A 21,633-nucleotide genomic window follows, 5' to 3' on the forward strand; every position below is an offset into this window, starting at 1 on the left:
TTATGGGGTCTTAGAGCAATATTTCGATGTGTTACAAACGGAATGACAAAGTTAATATACCCCATTCCTATGGTGGAGGGTATAAAAATTAAACTTACCCATTAAAAATAAGAAACAAACGAGTTATAAATTATTAAATTAAAAGAACTTCTTGTGTAGTTAAAATAAAGAACATCTTTGGGAGTACATCCTTTGAAAGTGCTTTTAAAGTTGTGCGTTTACTAAATTTTTAAATTTTTTCCACTTAGTAGTGGCCCCTATTGACCACATCACTTGCCAAATTATGTGGTCAATAGTTGGTTTGGAGACAATATTTGGCCTTATCAGGTGACATGTACACAAATCGGAGCCTTATCTAAATCTCAATCATTCTGTGGAATGTAACATTACAATTTATAGGAAATAACTACAACTCATCACAGAATTTTGTATAAAATGAAGGTATTTTGGCTTTTTTTCCTAAACCGTAAGAACATAAATATGTAGGATTTAACCAAATTCTGAACCGATTTGGAGCAAATTCGAAACATTTAAGTCTATTAGGGAGCTATATCGAAATCGATTTGAAGCAAATTTGGCACACATTGCAAAAATTTTAATTCTACTCTCATTGACCCCTTGTACTCGTACAGTGAACAAAATGTTGGTGTGAGAACGAGAAATTTGCCTAGCATAGAAGACGCATTTCTCTGATGGAAAGTTTTTTTCCTTGTCCAATTGTCGATAAACTTCGACTTAAAAATGGGTATCATAACATAAAAGAAAAAATTTTTTGAAGTCAACTCGGGTTTAATAATTCTGAAAAATTTTTCAGAATTAAAAAGATAGAAACCATTAAATTCCCTGACTACTAAAACACAAAAAAGCGTTAGAAAATAGGAGTGTTTTCAAGTCATTTCAATAAGGATTTGTTTGTTTTTTTTCATATTGTGTCAATATTTTTCCACTATATATTTCGTTAAATTTAACTTACCTGTTGCTTTGTTATATAAATGGGTTTATTTTGGACAACCCACGTCACAGTTTCATGACAGGCAGGTGCTGTTGTTGAACCATCATAGGTCATATAATGATCGGTGTCTGGTAATAGTCCTCGTATCGAAAGGCGTTTAACAAATGCTTCATCTCCTCCGTAACGTATGCGATCTAATTGATCCGTCAGCATTCTTAATTCGGGATTCGATAAATCACCCAACTGAAAATAGAAGAATAATTAATAATTAAATGTATTCTCTGGAGAAAACTAAAGCGATACAAGAAACTAATATGTATGTTAAAATAATTTGTTTATTAAGCAATTCGCCTAGCAATAAGTATTTGTGCCTTTAAATCGTGTGATTTGTTTTTCTTAATATTCAAGATTATTTTCTTTGACATGGAAAATAGTTATTTGATAAAATAACCTAAACAGAGTTACAAAATTTTATATTTAGAGTTGGATGATTCTGATGTTTTCAATGCGTCTTCAAGTAGATCGAATTCGTAGATGAGCTGTATGGGTCTACTTTCTGGTAGAGTCTCCATAAATCAAATGTCCCAATAGATAATGGGGAGCAAAACCGAGTGCATGTTTACCCTCACAAGTCGTATGCTTTATTTTCTTACTAAAAAAGACTTTTAGTTCAATTCCTACAAAAATTTGTTCCATTTATACTTTATTTGTGGTGGCCATTTGAGCATTTGAAAAATTTTCAATGACAACCATTTCTTTACTATTTTGTTAGTATGCTTGGATTTGCTGTCTTGTTGGAAAACAACTTGCTCCTCAAGGTAGGCGCAAACCACCACAAATTTGATTACAAAATATCAAGGTAGTCTCCTTTTTTTTAATGATTTTTTATCATCAACCAGCAGAAAAGTTTGCCATCGCCATACTATGAGACTTCCTCTTCCATGTTTGACGGTTTGCTTAACGTGGTGTTTTAAAGACTTTGTCCTTACCAGGTCATTACCAGCAATACTCTGAGGTATTTACCAGTAATGTTCTTTTGCATCGGATAGAAAGCGTTTTCGTTTCATCTGAACATATAGCCAAAGAGCCAAATTTTAATTTTGTTGGAAGTAAACCTTTTAAATTTCATAGGAACACAAGAGTAAATTTTACAAAGAACAAGTACACGCAAAGAAAAAAAAAACGTTTGGAAAACGTGTACCGAAAACGTTTTTCTTTTGTTAGAGTTTGTTGAATTGCTTCGAAAAGTATACACTTTTATCACCAAAAAAATCGTTTGTTACAAAATTTTTATTTTTTCAATAAGAAAAGTTATTTTTGTACCAACAACACAGTCCGTTTCGTTTATATCAAACACTGTTCTTTTCTGACTTTAGGTTTTTAATAAGACACATTTTACAGTTCATAGTAAAAATTTAATATAGTAGAATGTAATGTTGAACATTTTTTCGGAATCTTCCGACCATATCTGGAATATATGTAAAAAAAAAACTTTGGTCGAAGCAGGGATCGAACCCACGACCCTTGGCATGCAAGTCAGACGTCGCAATCACTGCTCCACGGTGCCCAACCAAATGTATTTTTCTGTTAAATAAACTTTGTTCAATCGGCTCGTGGGCGCCGCAAGCTATGCTATATAAATATAACTTATATGGGTAATTGTCTATTGATGACAATAACGGCTACATAGCTCAGTGGTTAGTGTGTTGGCTTACAAATTGCATGGTCCGCGGTTCGATTCTACGTCCAGGCGAAAGGTAAAAAAAAATTAAAATTTATAAAATCGTATAATTTCTTCTACATTGTTTGTATTACAGAAAAAGGTGCTAAGAACTAAAAAACATCGTGGAAGTGAGAAAGATGTGGGGGAAAATGCAATTAGCCAGAAAAAATTTTTTTTGAGTTTTTGAGTCTTTATGAAATTGTTTTTACATCCTGGAAAAGAATAAAAGTTTATCACAAAAAGTATATTCTTTTCTTCCAAATACACATCCTTTCAACAAAAAGCAAATGAGAAACGAACTTTGTTTGTCTAAAATTTCGTTTGGGAGGAAAGAATTATTTTTTTGCGTGTATATACAGCAATAGGTTCGGCCGGGTCGAATCTTAAATACCCACCACCATGAATCAAATATAATAGTTTCTTGATAATATATAGAATTTTATGGAGTTTGATGACAAATGTTCTCCCAAGCAAATCAGTTCAACCAGATTCTACCTATGAAGACTAGATCAGATTCTGGATTTATGAGAACCAATTTTGTTTGAGTTTTAGAGAAATCATAAACATGTCGTGTATATGATGAAATAACGCCTTGATTTGAAATCTTAAATCTGTAGATTCCGACATTATTCAAATGAATACGATGAGTAAAATCTGGATATTTTACTATCAATTTCAGGAAATTTTCATGATCAGTGCGCCTGTTATACCCTGAAATAAGTGTTTTCTTTTCTGAGGAACGAAATTTTAGACAAGCAAAGTTTTCTTTTGACACAAATTTTAGAGAAAATCGTTGAATCGCTTATCAAAAATTCGTACTTTATACAAAAGAGGAATTTCGTTTGTCTAAATTCCGGATGAAAATATTTTTTTTGGGTGTGCCCTCAAGAAATTAAATCGGTCTATATCGATGCCTTACCAAACGGACCGGTAAAAATAAATGCGATACAGATTTTTGAGGGTCTAAAATTCCAGTATATTTAAATTTTTGTGCAAGTCGGATAAAAACTATAGTTTCTATAAGCCCAAGGAGTTAAATCTGGACATCGGTCTATGTGGAGGCTATACTAAAACATGGGTCGACACACACCATATTCGGCTGACTTATTTATGGTCATTCACATTACACTTCCAAAATGCACTTAAACTAGATTCCAAATGCCATTTGTCATATAAAAAAGGGGCTTTAAATCCTTAACATTTTCGAGATTTGGTTGCCTGAATAAGTGGCTATTTTGCAAGCTTTGGTGTATCTACGAATAAGTGATTACATATTAGATGATTATATGCTTTAAAAACACTACTTATTTCATTGCCGAAAGTATGCCTGGGGAGAAGTACTTTCCTCCTAGGACATGCGTATATAAATGTAATCCGCAGCGATGCCAATTAATAAGTGGTTATTCATTTTTAAACAGGCTTACCTACAAGATTACCGGGTAATGAGAGTTTTTGCTGGGCCGGTCTAACAAAGAAAAACACATTTTTTTTTGTCAAAATTCTTCAAGGGCGATACAACGATTATAACGACCATCCATTTTTTTGATACAATTTTGGTAGTACTCCTTCGGTTTTGCCTCAAAATAGGCCTCAGTTTCGGCGATCACCTCTTCATTGCAGCCAAATTTTTTCCCTGTGAGCATACTTTTGAGGTCTGAGAACAAGAAAAAGTCGCAGGGGGCCAGATCTGGAGAATACGGTGGGTGGGGAAGCAATTCGAAGCCCAATTCATGAATTTTTGCCATCGTTCTCAATGACTTGTGGCACGGTGCGTTGTCTTGGTGAAATAACACTTTTTTCTTCTTCATATGGGGCCGTTTTGCCGCGATTTCGACCTTCAAACGCTCCAATAACGCCATATAATAGTCACTGTTGAGGGTTTTTCCCTTCTCAAGATAATCAATAAAAATTATTCCATGCGCATCCCAAAAAAACAGAAGCCATTACTTTGCCAGCGGACTTTTGAGTCGTTCCACGTTTCGGAGACGGTTCACCGGTCGCTGTCCCTTCAGCTGACTGTCGATTGGACTCAGGAGTGTAGTGATGGAGCCATGTTTCATCCATTGTCACATATCGACGGAAAAACTCGGGTGTATTACGAGTTAACAACTGCAAACACCGCTCAGAATCATCAACACGTTGTTGTTTTTGGTCAAATGTGAGCTCGCGCTGAACCCATTTTGCACAGAGCTTCCGCATATCCAAATATTGATGAATGATATGACCAACACGTTCCTTTGATATCTTTAAGGCCTCTGCTATATCGATCAACTTCATTTTACCGTCATTCAAAATCATTTTGTGGAATTTTTTGATGTTTTTGTCGGTAACTACCTCTTTCGGGCGTCCACTGCGTTCACCGTTCTCCGTGCTCATTTTCACCATGCATGAATTCTGCATACCAATCAATTATTGTTGATTTCCCTGGGGCAGCGTCCGAAAACTCATTATCAAGCCAAGTTGTTGCTTCCACCGTATTTTTTCCCTTCAGAAAACAGTATTTTATCAAAACACGAAATTCCTTTTTTTCCATTTTTTTCACAATAACAAAAGTTGCTTCACAAAAGACGCTCTATCTCACAAACTAATTAACTTACAGACGTCAAATTTTGACACGAATCATTTGAAGGTTGGTACTATATAAAAATTATATGCATTTAATACTAGCGACGCCATCTATGTGTCAGACCGGGGACTTATCAGCCAATCTGTTATGGACCGATAGGGATACATTTTTTTAAGGTTGTCAGCTGCTCCAGGAGGCTCAAGAAGTCAAATCTGAGGATCGATTTATGTGGAAGCTATACCTACCTAAGTTATAAAAGTGGTCAGATATGGCTCATTTGCATTATTATCTGACCTTCGTCAATAATAACTACTCGTGCTAAGTTTCATAGCTTCTTGTTGGTGTGATTTAAACCGGCAGTTTGGTCTTTTATTTAACCATGAATTGTCTCCCCCTTTCTGGAGGGTATTAAAATATTTTTTATTCACTTTATATATATATATCACCCTTATAAATTTTAACTTCCGATTTCTCTTCTGCAATTTGGGTTACAACTGTTTGCACTATCTGTGACCATGTCATAGTATATAATACCATAGCTTATCTTGCTCTTACCTGTAATAGTATTGATACTCCAACAATGCCTTGAGCTCGATTTAATGCATCCGAAAAATTGTTGTATAATTGTGAATTATAACCAAATATTTGTATCTGCAATGAAAATTAAGAAGACAAAATTAAATCAAAAGAAATAAACATGAATATGCCTACTGTAGCTCTAGAGTATAAAAGAAACGAAAACTGAAAAGACTATCGTTATTGTGCTTTCGCCCATAAAATTCAATGTAATTTTAATGAAATAATCTTTTACAGGTTTTCAATACATTCTCCATTATGCTGTAGATACCGATACTTTTTTTGCCTGAAATTCGGGTAAGTTCGAAGCTACAATCGCATTTATTTACTATAAAAGAGATTTTAATTTAAAATGTTGAAAAATACATATGTGCATGGATGAGTTCAAGTTATCCCACAATTTACATGCCTGTGAATACAAAGAGATTTTTGCAAATTTATTGTGTTCAGGTTGTGCTAGTATGAAAATATTCGGAATAAAAAGTGTATCTCTTTCAAAGTTTAAGCACATTAAACGTTCGACTTTTCCAATTTTCAAAAATATATTAACGCCCGGTTTCTGTATACCGAACGAAAATACATTCGAAACAAAAGCAGTCACTCGAATTCGAATCAGTTTGGGTTTTCTATTTTTATACCCACCACCATAGAATGGTGACGGGGGTATAATAAGTTTTGTCATTCCGTTTGTAACACATCGAAATATCGATTTCCGACTATACAAAGTATATATATATATATATATATATATATATATATATATATATATATATATATATATATATATATATATATATATATATATATATATATATATATATATATATATATATATATATATATATATATATATATATATATATATATATATATATATATCAGGAGAAATTCTAAGACGATATAACGATGTCCGTCTGTCTGTTGTAATCACGCTACAGTCTTCAATAGTGAAGCAATCGTGCTGAAATTTTGCACAGACTCGTATTTTGTCTGCAGGCAGGTCAAGTTCGATGATGGGCTATATCGGTCCAGGTTTTGATATAGTCCCCATATAAACCGACCTCCCGATTTGGGGAGAAATCGTAGTTTTTATCCTATTTGCCTGAAATTTGAAATCTAGAGGTATTCTATGACCATAAAGAGGTGTGCCAAAAATGGTGAGTATCGGTCCATGTTTTGGTATAGCCCCCATATAGACCGATCTCCTGATTTTACTTCTTGGGCTTATAGAAACCGCAGTTTTTATTCAATTTACCTGAAATTGAAAATCTAGAGGTATTGTAGGACCACAAATACGTGTGCCAAAAATTGTGAGTATCGGTCCATGTTTTGGTATGGTCCACATATAAAACGACCTCCCGATTTGGGGTCTTGGGTTTATAGAAACCGTAGTTTTTATCCAATTTGTTTGAAATTGGAAATCTTGGGGTATTTTAGGACCATAAAGAGGTGTGCCGAAAATGGTGAGTATCGGTCCATATTTTGGTATAGGCCCCATATAGACCGATTTCCCGATTTTACTTCTTGGGCTTCTAGAATCCGAAGTTTTTATCCTATTTGCCTGAAATTGGAAATCTAGAGGTATTTTCGGGTCATAAAGAGGTGTGGCGAAAACGGTGAGTATTGGTCCATATTTTAGTATAGCCCCCATAAGAACAATCTCCCGATTTAACTCCTTGGGTTTCTAGAAACCGTAGTTTTTATCTGATTTGCCTGAAATTGTAAATATTCTTGTAATCCGTGTATCGGATTAAGTTTTTATCGGTCCATTTGGTAATGCCTCCATATAGAGTGACTTCACTTCTTGAGGGTGTAGAAGGCGCACTGATCATGAAAATTGCTTGAAACTCAATGTAAAATTTCCAGATTTTACTTCTACCGATTTAAGATTTCAAATCAAGACGTTATTTTATAATTTTCTTGCACACTTACAAGAGATGTTAATGATTCCTCTAAAACTTAAACAAAAATGGTTCTTATAAATCCAGAATCTGATATAGTCCTCATAGGTGAAATCTTTAAATTTATCTTCGGGAAATGTCCTCAAGTCCTCAAGCCTCCTGAAATTTCAAAGGAAACCCTAATATTTGGTTCGTGGTGGTGGGTATTTAAGATTCGGCCCGGCGAACTTAGTGCTGTATATACTTGTTGAAAGTTCTTTTGTTTCTTATGTTTGTCAAAAATGAAAAATTCATTAAATGTTAACAAAGTTTTTACTTTTTTCTTGAAACATATTGTATACGTTCGTTTGCTACTCGAAAACAAAATATAAAGTGATTTGCCTTTCGAAATATAGGAACCAAAATCAATTTCCGTCGTTTGGAGAACGAAAGAAACCTTTCGTTCGATATAAAGGAACATTAGTTCGAAGATTTAAAACTTAAATGATAATTGCCTCTTGAAATTGCATTCTCTTATTTAGTTCGAATCTCTGCAAAAATCAATAGTGCAAATAAATGTTGTCTTTATTTCGGTGTATGAATCTCAATGCAATCTTGTATGAAATAATTCATTTGCCAAGCAGAATATGTGTAAAAGATTTTACAACAATTTAACATATATTTTTCACACTTCAAGTGAGTTTAAATCTTTTGGAAAGAAAAAAAGAACTTAAAGCTCCCCTTAAGTATGTGCGAGTGTGTAATTGTAAATGCATTTTGTGGTAAACCATGTACTTCAGGTTTTATTCGATTTTATTGTGAAACATTCAATTCATAAACTTCGGCTTCATGCAGGAAACGGATATCAACAAATTTGGGGGGAAACAATGAAATGAATTGCAATTTTTCAACAGTAATGTAAAAGAGAAACATGACACAAGTAATTCTCTGGCCTCTGGCATTGTGAAAAATAAAAACAAAAATTTGTTTGTTTTTCCCGAAGAGAATGAGAGCCAGGAAATGGGTGGCACCATTCCTGTGATACTCCATGTGTGTGTGTTTGGGAATTGGACGCAGTGTTGTCAGATTGGGGGTTTTTTCCCAACCTCGTGGTTGGGGATTTTCTCTAAATTTGGGGATTTGGGATTTGGCTGGGGATAACGTCGTGATTTGGGGATTTTCTGGGGATATTTCCACCCTTCAATCGCATAGTATTAAATTTTTTATAGAAAAGTGTAAAATTGAAGTAAAATAAGGATTATGGGCTAAACCGATTTCCTATCTACCATCGCAATTTCAAATGTATATAACAAATTTGAAAAAAGCCCCATTTCCATTATTACTTGTGGTTATATATCTATCCGGTCTTAAACAATTCTTATCATGAACGTTTTCTTGTAGTTTCATTTCGCTTTCATTTCATTTGTTCCTGCGGTCGATCATCAGAAAATAACAATTTAAAATGGAAATCTCCTAATTTTAATCAAAAAACATGCCCCCATGCTCTGGTTCACGAATTTGCAAAACGAAAAATTTTCATTAACTTTTATTTTCCGACGTACAAAGAGCTCTTATGGATAGGAATAAGGGAGTTCAAGTTCGCCAATGTGGTATCACAATGGACTGAATAGTCTAAGTGAGCCTCATACATCGGGCTGCCACCTAACCTAACCTAACCTATGGATAGGGAAATTCATTGGGATTTTTTTTTTTTGGCAAAAGATGAAATGGCTCAGAATACAAAATTTTGCATTTTGCGAGTTCGCAAACCAGAACAGTTGACAACCTGACAGACTTGCTGAAGTCCTTACCTAGCAAAAAATTCGATAATGTGAGCTTGTTTTTCTTTTTAATAGAATTAAATTGGCATACATACAATAATTATGGAAGCCACCGTAGTGCACTGGTTAGCATGCCCGCCTTGCATACACAAGGTCGTGGGTTCGATTCCTGCTTCGACCGAACACCAAAAAGTTTTTCAGCGGTGGATTATCCCACCTCAGTAATGCTGGTGACATTTCTGAGGGTTTCAAAGCTTCTCTAAGTGGTTTCGCTGCAATTTGGAACGCCGCTCGGACTCGGCTATAAAAAGGAGGTCCCTTGTCATTGAGCTTAACATGGAATCGGGCAGCACTTAGTGATAAGAGAGAAGTTCACCAATGTGGTATCACAATGGACTGAATAGTCTAAGTGAGCCTGATACATCGGGCTACCACCTAACCTAACCTAACAATAATTATATTAATTTTCCTTTGGGGATTTTCATGGGGAAATATCTCATTTGGGGATTTTTTTGGGGATATAATTTCAAAAATTTGGGGATCTCTCTCGAAAAAATCTGGCAACCGTGATTGGACGATGGCATCGCAATGCTGTAGCGGCCGTATTTATTTGCTATCATATGTACTTTATACTATGTGCATTTTTAGTAATTATAATGAACGTTTTGTATTAAAATTATTTACCTAACTTATATTTCTGCCCTCGAAGGTTTAAATTTTACTGAGAGAAAATATGTTTCATTTATTCCAATATTCATTTTCAAATTGTTTCACTGGATACTAGACGATATTGAAGATGTAACTCGTCCCTTTAAAAACCATTGCACTTAGATTTAAGTTGTCAGTCATTGTTCACAGAAGAACCTGAACAAATAAAGACTTTAAACCGAACCTTACAGCCTTTTCTTTTTGGGAAAACTATAAACTAAAAAATATCCATATAAAAAAACAATATAAACACCAAGACACTATCTGACCCTCGGGACTACAGTGGCTGGTGTATAATCTGAGGACGAGTACTGATTTTCTTACTCGTACCAGATTAATAAAATATTATTCATTTAAAATACAGCTTATTACATTGGCGCCCAACAAAATTTAAATCGGATATTTTGTGCAATATTGTATAAAATTGCTGCAAAATATCATATGCTTTTCGAGCTATTTTGAAGACAACAAATTGAATGCCGACACAAACACCGTTTCGTTTACTGGATCATCACCAAAATTGGTTGTTTTGTTGCTTCCCTACGTCTTCAAACTCACGTGACATTGTTGATATATTTGTTTAGTCTGGCAAATGTCTAGACAGCACGTGTTGTTGTTGCTACATGAGAATTACATCTCTTCTCTCCTTCCCATCAGTGGTGTTGTTGCTTTGTTGTGATCGTCGCATCATTGTGGCCCAGCAAACGACTGTTCCATTATCACTATTCGTATGCTTATGTTGTATGGGAGTTTGGTTGCTCTCGTTAAACATTGTCTCTGCTATTGGTTTCGTTTGTGCTATCCATCTCTCTTTAAATTGGATTTCTAAGCATTTCTCTTACTATCAATTTATTGGAGTATTGTGATATTCTCACACAGACGTTGATAGTCCCACCATCAGATACTTTGTAATAGAGTTGCCTTATACACGAAAACAAAGTAAATAACCGCTAAAAGATAAAATGCCTAGAACAACTATGAATTCTCTTACGGCGGGTTTAATGAATTCTGAAAACCAGAATATGATGAGTTCCAGCAATAACAATTCAGGTTCTTCGATAGATAATGACCAAAATGAAAATAGGAATGTGACACAAAATACCAAGATCCAGCCTCCTACTGGTGAAGATAACAGGAGGGTTGGATCACCCAACATGTCATTCCAAAACAAGCCCCAATTATCAACTATTGGACGTTCGAATACGTTTGAAAGTGAAAATACTAGTACGGCTTCTACTGCACCGAATGCTAATGACTCCTACCAAAGTAATGCAAGTGGTGATTCGATCAACTTAAACATTACCGAACAGCTAGTTTCGGCATTATTAGGAAATGTGCAAATGAGACCCCAAGTTAGTTCAACATTTAGTACTTGCAGTGCACGTTTTAACGGCTCAAGTGACAAGGATAATGTTGAGGACTTTATTGCAACAATTTTAGTTTACAAGGAATCTACACATATTTCAGACCGTCTAGCCCTTATTAGTATGCCTCTTTTATTGGAAGGTTATGCATCATCGTGGTGGCAAGGAGTCAAAGATGAGGCTAATACATTTGACGATGCAATCAATTTACTAAGAAGCGCATTCGCCCCAATTAAATCGGATTGGAGGATATATTCAGAAATTTTTAAAGACAAGCAACGGCCATCTGAAAGCACAGACAGTTTTATTTGCCGGAAAAGACGATTATTTGCATTGTTGAAGGACAAAGTTTCCGAGCATGCCATGATTGATATGATTTATCACCAAATTGTTGTATATGTTCGAGAGAAGGTACCTCGTGAGACTATAAGAACTTTTCAAGATCTTCTCAGTAGTGCTCGGGAAATAGAGTTGTTTATAAATGAGAATACGGATGAACATATTGCTAAACCTCAACCTTCAAGAGAGAAAAGTAGTGCTCGTTGCTCATACTGCCGGAAAAAGAATCATACAGCAGATGTATGTTATAAACGCATTGAGGTGGAAAAGAGGGGGAAAAATAAGGATGAAGTAAAACTCAATTGTTATGGTTGCGGAGCTGCAGGATTTTATAGATCAAATTGCCCAAAATGTAACCATAAAGGAGTAATGGAAAGTCCTAAAGAACTTAACTTTAATAGTATCCAAACCACAATTGTCGGTAGAAATGTTCCAAAAGTTAATATAAACGTAAACGGATCAGATCAAGAGGCTTACCTTGACACAGCTGCAAGGACAAGCGTAGCTGGATACGAACTTTTTAGGCTATTGAAAAAGAAAGAGGTTCCATTTCAACAAGTTTATGCTGAGGTGACATTGGCTGATGGCACGTCGCGAAAAGAAATGGTTTTATCGACCATAGCCTGCATTTTAATAGGCAAGCGGTTTAAACGAATTCGCTTTGTTTGCTTGCCCAAAGCGAGAAACAACCGAACCCTTATTGGTATTGATTTTTTGGAACAATGTGGCATTGTAATGAATTTAGCGCAAAGGACATGGCATTTTATTGACGAGCCGTCCAAAATATTTGAATTTAAATGTACCCCACCTAAAACTATTGAGACTGATAGCAACATAGAAAGTGTTACGCCAACAAATGAAAAACAGAAAGAAAAAATTCAAGATTTTCTGTCTTGGTTTGTAGCAAAGGGTGAAAATGATTCAGAGAATTGCAATATCATAGGTGAATCGAATACTAGCGACTATTGTCCAGAAACAATTACCAACATATTTTTAGATGCTTTGCCGCAAGATTTTGAAATGCCAAAAGAAACCGATTTATTTCCGCCAATGAAGAAAATAAGAAAAGCGGATACGTTAGAAGCAATGCAGTCGTTAAATCTTCATGCTATCGATTTTGAACTGCGTGAAAACGAAGCTCAACAACTGACTTCAAAGCAGAAAGATATTTTACGAAAAGTAATAAATCAGCATAATGACATATTTGAAAATATTTCAGCTCCAATAACCGATATAGAGCACCAAATTAATACCGGGAATCATCCGCCAATAGCCAGTCCACCGTATAGAATTTCACCAGCTATGAAAATTAAACTTAAAAATGAACTGGATAAAATGCTGCAGGATGGCATTATTGAGGAAAAGGAATCTCCATGGGCATTTCCGGTGGTCTTGATACCAAAACAAAACAATGAAATTCGTGTTTGCGTTGATTATCGAAAATTAAATGCCATTACTGTCACCGACACATATCCATTACCACGTATTGATGATTTGCTTCATGCAGCAAAAGCAACACCATATATGTCCACATTGGACTTAAAATCAGGATACTGGCAAATAAAACTGGCAGATGAAGATAAACTTAAAACTGCATTCACAACTCCATTTGGAATATTTGTGTTTAATCGAATGCCATTCGGGCTTAAAAATGCACCTGCAACTTTTCAAAGAATCATCGATAAGTTTCGATCGGGCCTGCCGAACATTCTTATATTAGCTTATCTTGATGATATTATTGTTTGCTCTCCAGATTTTAACTCCCATTTGGAAGACTTAAACGCAATCTTTTTAAGGCTAAAGAAATTTGGATTTCATTTGAATCAGAATAAATGTTTTTTCTGTAAGCGAGAGGTGAAGTATCTTGGACATATATTGACCACCAATGGTATAAAAGTTGACCCAGAAAAATCGTCAGCGATTCTTGATCGTCCTGTACCGAAAAATTTAAAGCAACTTATGTCTTTTCTCCAAACTTGCTCCTGGTTTCGACGCTTCATTCCTGATTTTTCCAATGTAGCTAGGCCTCTTTCAAATCTTACCAAAAAGAAATCTGTTTGGAAGTGGGGTAAAGAAGAGGATCTAGCGTTTAATAAGCTAAAACAATTATTGAGTTCACCGCCAATATTACAACAAGTTCAGGAATCAGCACCATTTTTATTGAGAACCGATGCGAGCAATTATGCGCTGGGGGCTGTACTACTTCAGGGGGAGAAGGATAAAGAGCATCCCATAGAGTACGCCAGTCGACTACTCATCCCGGCCGAGCGAAACTACTCAACAACAGAGCGTGAGGCTTTAGCAGTAGTTTGGGCCATACAAAAATTCAGGGGCTATATAGAAGGTTCTGAAATAATTGTTGTTACAGATCATCAACCCCTAAAGTGGCTGTTCGCATTGAAGTCTCCCACAGGAAGATTGGCACGATGGTCTTTACTTTTACAGAGCTATAATCTTCGCTTTGAATATACACCGGGAAAACAAAACGTGGTTGCAGACACCTTATCTCGGCCACCATGCGAAAGTGACCAATGTTGTATTTCTTGTGAATGTAACGCAATAGAAATTGATTTTCCAAGACAAGGTTCGGAAGGATACCGAAAATCACAGCTTGAAGATCCTGAGCTTAAGAAAATCATCGAATCCTTTGAAAACAATGACGAAAACGTTTACCGGCATACAAGTCGTGGCTACATCATGATAGATGGAATCTTATATCGTTACTGTTCCGAGGAAGACTCGGAAAACGGACAGCTTGTTGTACCCAAAAGTTTGAGGGAAGATATCATGAACCAGTATCATAAAAATGCATTGGCAGGACATTATGGAATTGATAAAACCATTGCTCGAATAACCCCTCTTTTCTACTGGTCCGGTATTCGAACCGACATAACTAATTATGTGAAGGCGTGTGACGAGTGTAAAAAATATAAAGCTTCCAACATGAAACCCGCTGGGCTCTTGCAAACTGTTAGCAGTAAACAACGTTTCGAAATTGTAGCAGTCGATTTATTTGGACCTTTACCACGAACCGATAATGGATACCAATGGATCCTTATAGTTGAAGACATTTGTAGCAGATGGGTGGAATTATTTGCCCTTAAGGAAGCATCGGCAGAAAGTTGTGCCTTGACTTTGTTGAACGAAGTAATTTTACGATATGGCGTCCCGCGTAGAATTCATACCGACAACGGGTCCCAATTTATATCGGCATTAATGCAGAAGCTGACATTTTGTTTGGGGATTCAACAGACTTTTACTCCAGTGTATCACCCTGAAGCGAACCCCGTAGAAAGGAAAAATAGGGATTTGAAGACCCAGTTAGCGATATGTGTTGGAAGGGAACACATAAAATGGAACTTAATGTTACCAGCAATACGGTTCGCTATGAACACTGCTAAGTGCGACAGTACCAACCAAACAGCAGCATACCTCACATTTGGAAGAGAGTTACGAACTCCTACTGAAGTCCATTATGATTTCAAAGCGATAGTTAAGAGTGAAAACTTCATTCCACAGATCACACCCCATTTATTGAGGTTAGCAGATACCTTAGATATTGCTAATGAATCTCAAGAGAAAATGCAGGACAAGAACAAACAATTGGTAGACAAAAACCGCAGATACCAAAGGGATATAAAAATTGGCGATAAAGTATTAGTATCCACGCATATATTGAGCAACGCAAGCCAAAATGTAACATCAAAGTTTACTCCACGACGAGATGGTCCATATATCATTATTAGCAAGAAAGGATCAGGATGTTACACCATAGCCACACTGGACGATCCAAACACACCAATAGCAACACACCACGTCTCAGCACTTACCCCTTACGAAGGCAAGGCAACTACTCCTATGTATCCTATGCGGAAGAGAGGCCGTCCAAAAGCAACAAGAAACGCGCACTCACATCCACAACACAACCAAAACGATTTTGATGTTACCACGACACAAGGAAGCCGCCAAAGTTTAACCACAGTCGCACCACATCCTACCAACCAACCTAATGTATGTCCTACTACATCCAAAAACCAAAATAACATTCACACAGCAGGGAAAAGGAGGTCGGCCCGCTTGAAGAAGAAGACTAGCAATAATTGAAGTCCTGGTCGCATTATCGAGGCGATATAATGCACCAGAGGGGGAGATTGTAGCGGCCGTATTTATTTGCTATCATATGTACTTTATACTATGTGCATTTTTAGTAATTATAATGAACGTTTTGTATTAAAATTATTTACCTAACTTATATTTCTGCCCTCGAAGGTTTAAATTTTACTGAGAGAAAATATGTTTCATTTATTCCAATATTCATTTTCAAATTGTTTCACTGGATACTAGACGATATTGAAGATGTAACTCGTCCCTTTAAAAACCATTGCACTTAGATTTAAGTTGTCAGTCATTGTTCACAGAAGAACCTGAACAAATAAAGACTTTAAACCGAACCTTACAGCCTTTTCTTTTTGGGAAAACTATAAACTAAAAAATATCCATATAAAAAAACAATATAAACACCAAGACACTATCTGACCCTCGGGACTACAGTGGCTGGTGTATAATCTGAGGACGAGTACTGATTTTCTTACTCGTACCAGATTAATAAAATATTATTCATTTAAAATACAGCTTATTACAATGCATATTTATATTTATATTGTATTCATATGCAGTTTTTGTTTTACTTTTTCTCTTGTTTCTATCAATATATATTTATGACGTGTATTTGTTTTTTCATGCATAACTTTAAAGTGGATTATATTTTGGAAGAATTGCATGTAGGGGCTGCACGTGGGTGCGTATGAACGAAAAATAATCATACAACCCCAAGTACCAATATGAAATTTACAAGCAGTGTTGCCAATATTGGGCTTACTCTTTAGTGGTTGGTGGTGACATTTTTGAGTTGAGGACTGGGTGATTTGATGGGACATTTTCGAAATGTAAGGGACTTTCGAAATATTTTCGATATAAAAAATCATTTTTAGATTATTTCTGAAAAGGCGGGGAATTAAATAAAATAATTTATCAATGAGGGGGGAAAGCAACTAAAAACGCAATAAAATTTTGGTTTTTAAAGAATAAATTAAAATTCAATTTATTAACGGGGATGTAAGTGTCAAAGAGAGAGAGTAAGTGTCAGAATGTTTCGATAAGTCATTTGTCATTTTTCAGATCTCGTTGTAATTCAGAGATGTATTTTACAATTAATTATACTTAAAACTAACAAGGTGTCAACCTGAACAATTTCCGATTAAAAAGATGACTAAAGTTGAATATGTTACCAATTAAAACTTAATTCATTAATTTATATTAATCAAAATATATAATAAAAACAGTTAAGAAATGAGTGACAAATTTTACTTTTTTAATTGAAATAATAATTATCTCAAATAAAATTTTATTTCAATGAAAATATTTCATTTAAAAAATAAAATTGAACATTTTGTTCGGAAATAATTAGTTTTTGGAAATATACATTGGATAATTGCAATTTGACTTAAATGAACAGAATTATAATTGGAAAACTTATAAGAAAATATAAAATCTTATAAACTTACAAGAAAAATATGTCACCTAAAGCTAAGATAATTATAACCCAGCAAAAAAAAAAACGTCGCCAAAAAAGTAATGAAAATGTCCTTTTTGGATCCGGAAGTGGTGCAAAATTGACGCAGAAGCGATGAATTTTACATGGGCTTGTCATAGGACGGAAGTCCTCCATTTCAACTGCCGGTGCACTGAATTTGCATCACTTCTTTAGGTGTGATCCGAATTCAATGTTTTGGGTGTAAATTAAAAAATTCTGTGATATTTTGTCAAATAAATAATTTTTATAAATTTTTATAATTGTTAATGGATTCTAACGCTTGTCTGAAACGTTTGAACTCAAATATTTTCAAAAATTCACAATTTCTTCAGATTGAAATTAGCATTTTTTTCGACAAAATTTAATTGATTTGTACCATTTTATAAATGTTTTTAAACAATTTGAAACAAAAAAAGTTAAAATTACCCATTAAAAATATGAAAAAAGCGTGTTATAAAAAATTGAATGAAAAGAACTTCCTGTGTAGTTAAAATAAAGAACATCATTGGAAGAACATCTTCTGGAAGTGCTTTTAAAGTTGTGCCTTTTGAAGAACTTCCAAATTTTTATGCTGGGAAATAAATACACAATACTACAATAAATAATTTATTTCAGATATAAAATCTAGTAAGGAATGTCTTAACTTCTATATAAAATTTTGTCTATTTTTTTTTTCTGTAAAAAATTTTGTCCAAATTTTGTTCCCATAGAAAATTTCGCCAAAAATCTAATTCTATAGAAAATTTGGTCATAAATTAATAATAATTTTTATTCTTATAGAAAAAATATTTTTGTTTGAATTTTTTCAAAATTTTATTTCTATAGAAATTTTATTTCTATAGAATTCTTATTTTATAAATTTTGTTTCTGCAGACAATTTTATAAAAATTTTATTCCTACAGAAAATTTTGTCAAAATCTTTTTTCTATAGAAAATTTTGTCCAAATTTTATTTCTAAAAATTTTTGTCAAAATTTTATTTTTACAGAAAATTTTGTCCAAATTTTATTTCTATAGGAAATTTTGTCAGAATTTAATTTTTATGGAAAATTTTGTCAAAATTTTATTCCTGTAGATTTTCTTTTTTTTTTTTTCATTTTATACCTATAGAAAATTTCGTCAAAATTTTATTCCTACAGAAAATTTTATCAAAATTTTATTTCTATTAAAAAAATATTTTTTTTTTTCAAATGTTGTTCAAATTATATTTCTATGGATAATTTTTTCAAAATTTTATTTTATAGAAAATTTATTTCCGCAGAAAATTTTATCAAATTTTATTCCTACATAAAATTTTGTCAAAATCTTTTCTATGGAAAATTTTGTCCAAATTTTATTTCTAAAAATTTTTGTCAAAATTTTATTCCTATAGAAAATTTTGTCCAAATTTTATTTCTATAGGAAATTTTGGCAAAATTTCATTTTTATGGAAAATTTTATCAAAATGTTATTTCTATAGATTTTTTTCATTTTATACCTATAGACAATTTCGTCAAAATTTTATTCCTACAGAAAATGTTATCAATATTTTATTCCTATTAAAAAAGTATATTTTTTAAATATTGTTCAAATTTTATTTCTATGGATAATTTTGTCAACATTTTATTTTATAGAAAATTTTGCCAAAATTTTATTTCCATAGAAAATTTTGTCAAAAATTTATTTCTATAGAAATTTTTTTCAAAATTTTATTTCTACAGAAAATTTGCGAATTCTAGCAATCTACCAGGTATGTGGTCAGATGTGAGTTGTGAGACAGATGTGGGTTCTGAGACAATATTTGCTACTTGATGTTAGTTTATGGCAACCAGACAAAATGTTTTCCACATCGGTTCATGCTTACAAATATCAAAATTTTATTTATATAAAAAAATTTTGTCAAAATCTTATTTCTATGGAAAATTTTGTCCAAATTTTATTTCTATAGGAAATTTTCTCAAAATTTTATTTCTATAGGAAATTTTCTCAAAATTTTATTTCTATAGGAAATTTTCTCAAAATTTTATTTCTATAGAATTCTTATTTTGTAAGTTTTATTTCTGTAGAAAATTTTACCAAAATTTTATTTATATAAAAAATTTTTGTCAAAATTTTATTCATACAGAAAATTTTGTCAAAATCTTTTTTCTATGGAAAATATTGTCCAAATTTTATTTCTAAAAATTTTTGTCTAAATATTATTCCTATAGAAAATTTTATCCAAATTTTATTTCTATATGAAATTTTGTCAAAATTTTATTTTTTATAGAAAATTTTGTAAAAATTTTATTTGTATAAAAAATTGTGTCAACATTTTATACTTATACTTATAGTTTTTTTTTTTTAATTTTATACCTATAGACAATATCGTCAAAATTTTATTCCTAAAGAAAATTTTATCAAAATTTTATCCCTATAGAAAATTTTATCAATATTTTATTCCTATTAAATATATATATATATATATATATATATATATATATATATATATATATATATATATATATATATATATATATATATATATATATATATATATATATATATATATATATATATATATATATATATATATATATATATATATATATATATATATATATATATATATATATATATATATATATATATATATATATATATATATATATTAATTTTGACAAAATTTTATTGCTATGGAAAATTGTGTCAAAAATTTATTTCTATAGAAAATTTTGTTAAAATTTTATTTCTATAGAAAATTTTGTCAACATTTTATTTCTATAGAAAATTTTGTCAAAATTTTATTTCTATAGAAAATGTTGTCAAAGTTTTATTTCTATAGAAAATTTGCGAATTCTAGCAATCTACCACGTAGGTGGTCAGATGTGAGTTGTGAGTTAGATGTGGGTTCTGAGACAATATTTGCTACTTGATGTTAGTTTATGGCAACCAAACAAAATTTTTTCCACATCCGTTCATACTTACAAATATCAAAATTTTATTTATATAAAAAATATTGTCAAAATCTTATTTCTATGGAAAATTTTGTCCAAATTTTATTTCTATAGGAAATTTGGTAAAAATTTTATTTCTATAAAATACTTATTTTGTAAGCTTTATTTCTGTAGAAAATGTTATCAAAATTTTATTTATATAAAAAAATTTTGTCAAAATTTTATTCCTATAGAAAATTTTGTCCAAATTTTATTTCTATAGGAAATTTTGTCAAAATTTTATTTTTATAGAAAATTTTGTAAAAAAATTATTTGTATAAAAAATTGAGTAAAAATGTTCTACCTATAGTTTTTTTTTTTTTAATTTTATACCTATAGACAATATCGTCAAAATTTTATTCCTATTAAAATATATATATATATATATATATTTTTTTTTTAAATTTTGACAAAATTTTATTCCTATTAAAAAAAATATATTTTTTTTTAAAAATTTTGACAAAATTTTATTTCTATGGAAAATTGTGTCAAAAATTTATTTCTATAGAAAATTTTGTCAAAATTTTATTTCTAGGGAAAATTTTGTCAACATTTTATTTCTATAGAAAATTTTGTAAAAATTTTATTCCTATAGAAAATTTTAACAAAATTTTATTCTTATTAAAAAATATATATTTTTTTAAAAAAATTTGACAAAATTTTATTTCTATGGAAAATTGTGTCAAAAATTTATTTCTATAGAAAATTTTGTCCAAATTTTATTTCTATAGGAAATTTTGTCAAAATTTTATTTTTATGGAAAATTTTGTCCAAATGTTATTCCTATAGATGTTTTTTATTTTATACCTATAGACAATTTCGTTAAAATTTTATTCCTATTAATTTTTTTTTAATTTTGTCCAAATTTTATTTCTATGGATAATTTTGTCAAAATTCAAAATTTTATTTTATAGAAAATTTTGTCGAAATTTTATTTCTATAGCAAATTTTTTCAAAATTTTATTTCTATAGATTTTTTTTTTGTCAAAATTTTATTTCTATAGAAAATTTTGTCAAAATTTTATTTCTATAGAAAATTTTGTCAAAGTTTTATTTCTGTAGAAAATTTGCGAATTCTAGCAAGCTACCAGGTAGGTGGTCAGATGTGAGTTGTGAGAGAGATGTGGGTTCTGAGACAAGATTTGGTACTTGATGTTAGTTTATGGCAACCAAACAAAAAATTTTCCACATCGGTTCA

At 32.2% G+C, this 21,633-nt stretch overlaps 1 protein-coding gene across 1 annotated transcript in view; it reads right to left on the reverse strand.

Moving 5' to 3' along the window:
- The window catches only part of CARPB (Carbonic anhydrase-related protein B), an 82,750-nt gene extending 71,792 nt beyond the window's left edge, over positions 1-10,958 (reverse strand). The window contains exons 1-3 of the mRNA XM_075301869.1: positions 10,821-10,958; positions 5,797-5,892; positions 974-1,195 (exon numbers count right to left, since the gene is read on the reverse strand). Of these exons, the coding sequence (XP_075157984.1) occupies positions 974-1,195; positions 5,797-5,892; positions 10,821-10,958 (456 nt within the window). The remainder of the gene's footprint in view (positions 1-973; positions 1,196-5,796; positions 5,893-10,820) is intronic.
- Positions 10,959-21,633: the final 10,675 nt, after the last annotated feature.

This window comes from Haematobia irritans, chromosome 3, assembly GCF_050003625.1.
Source record: "Haematobia irritans isolate KBUSLIRL chromosome 3, ASM5000362v1, whole genome shotgun sequence".
Lineage (NCBI taxonomy): Eukaryota > Metazoa > Arthropoda > Insecta > Diptera > Muscidae > Haematobia > Haematobia irritans.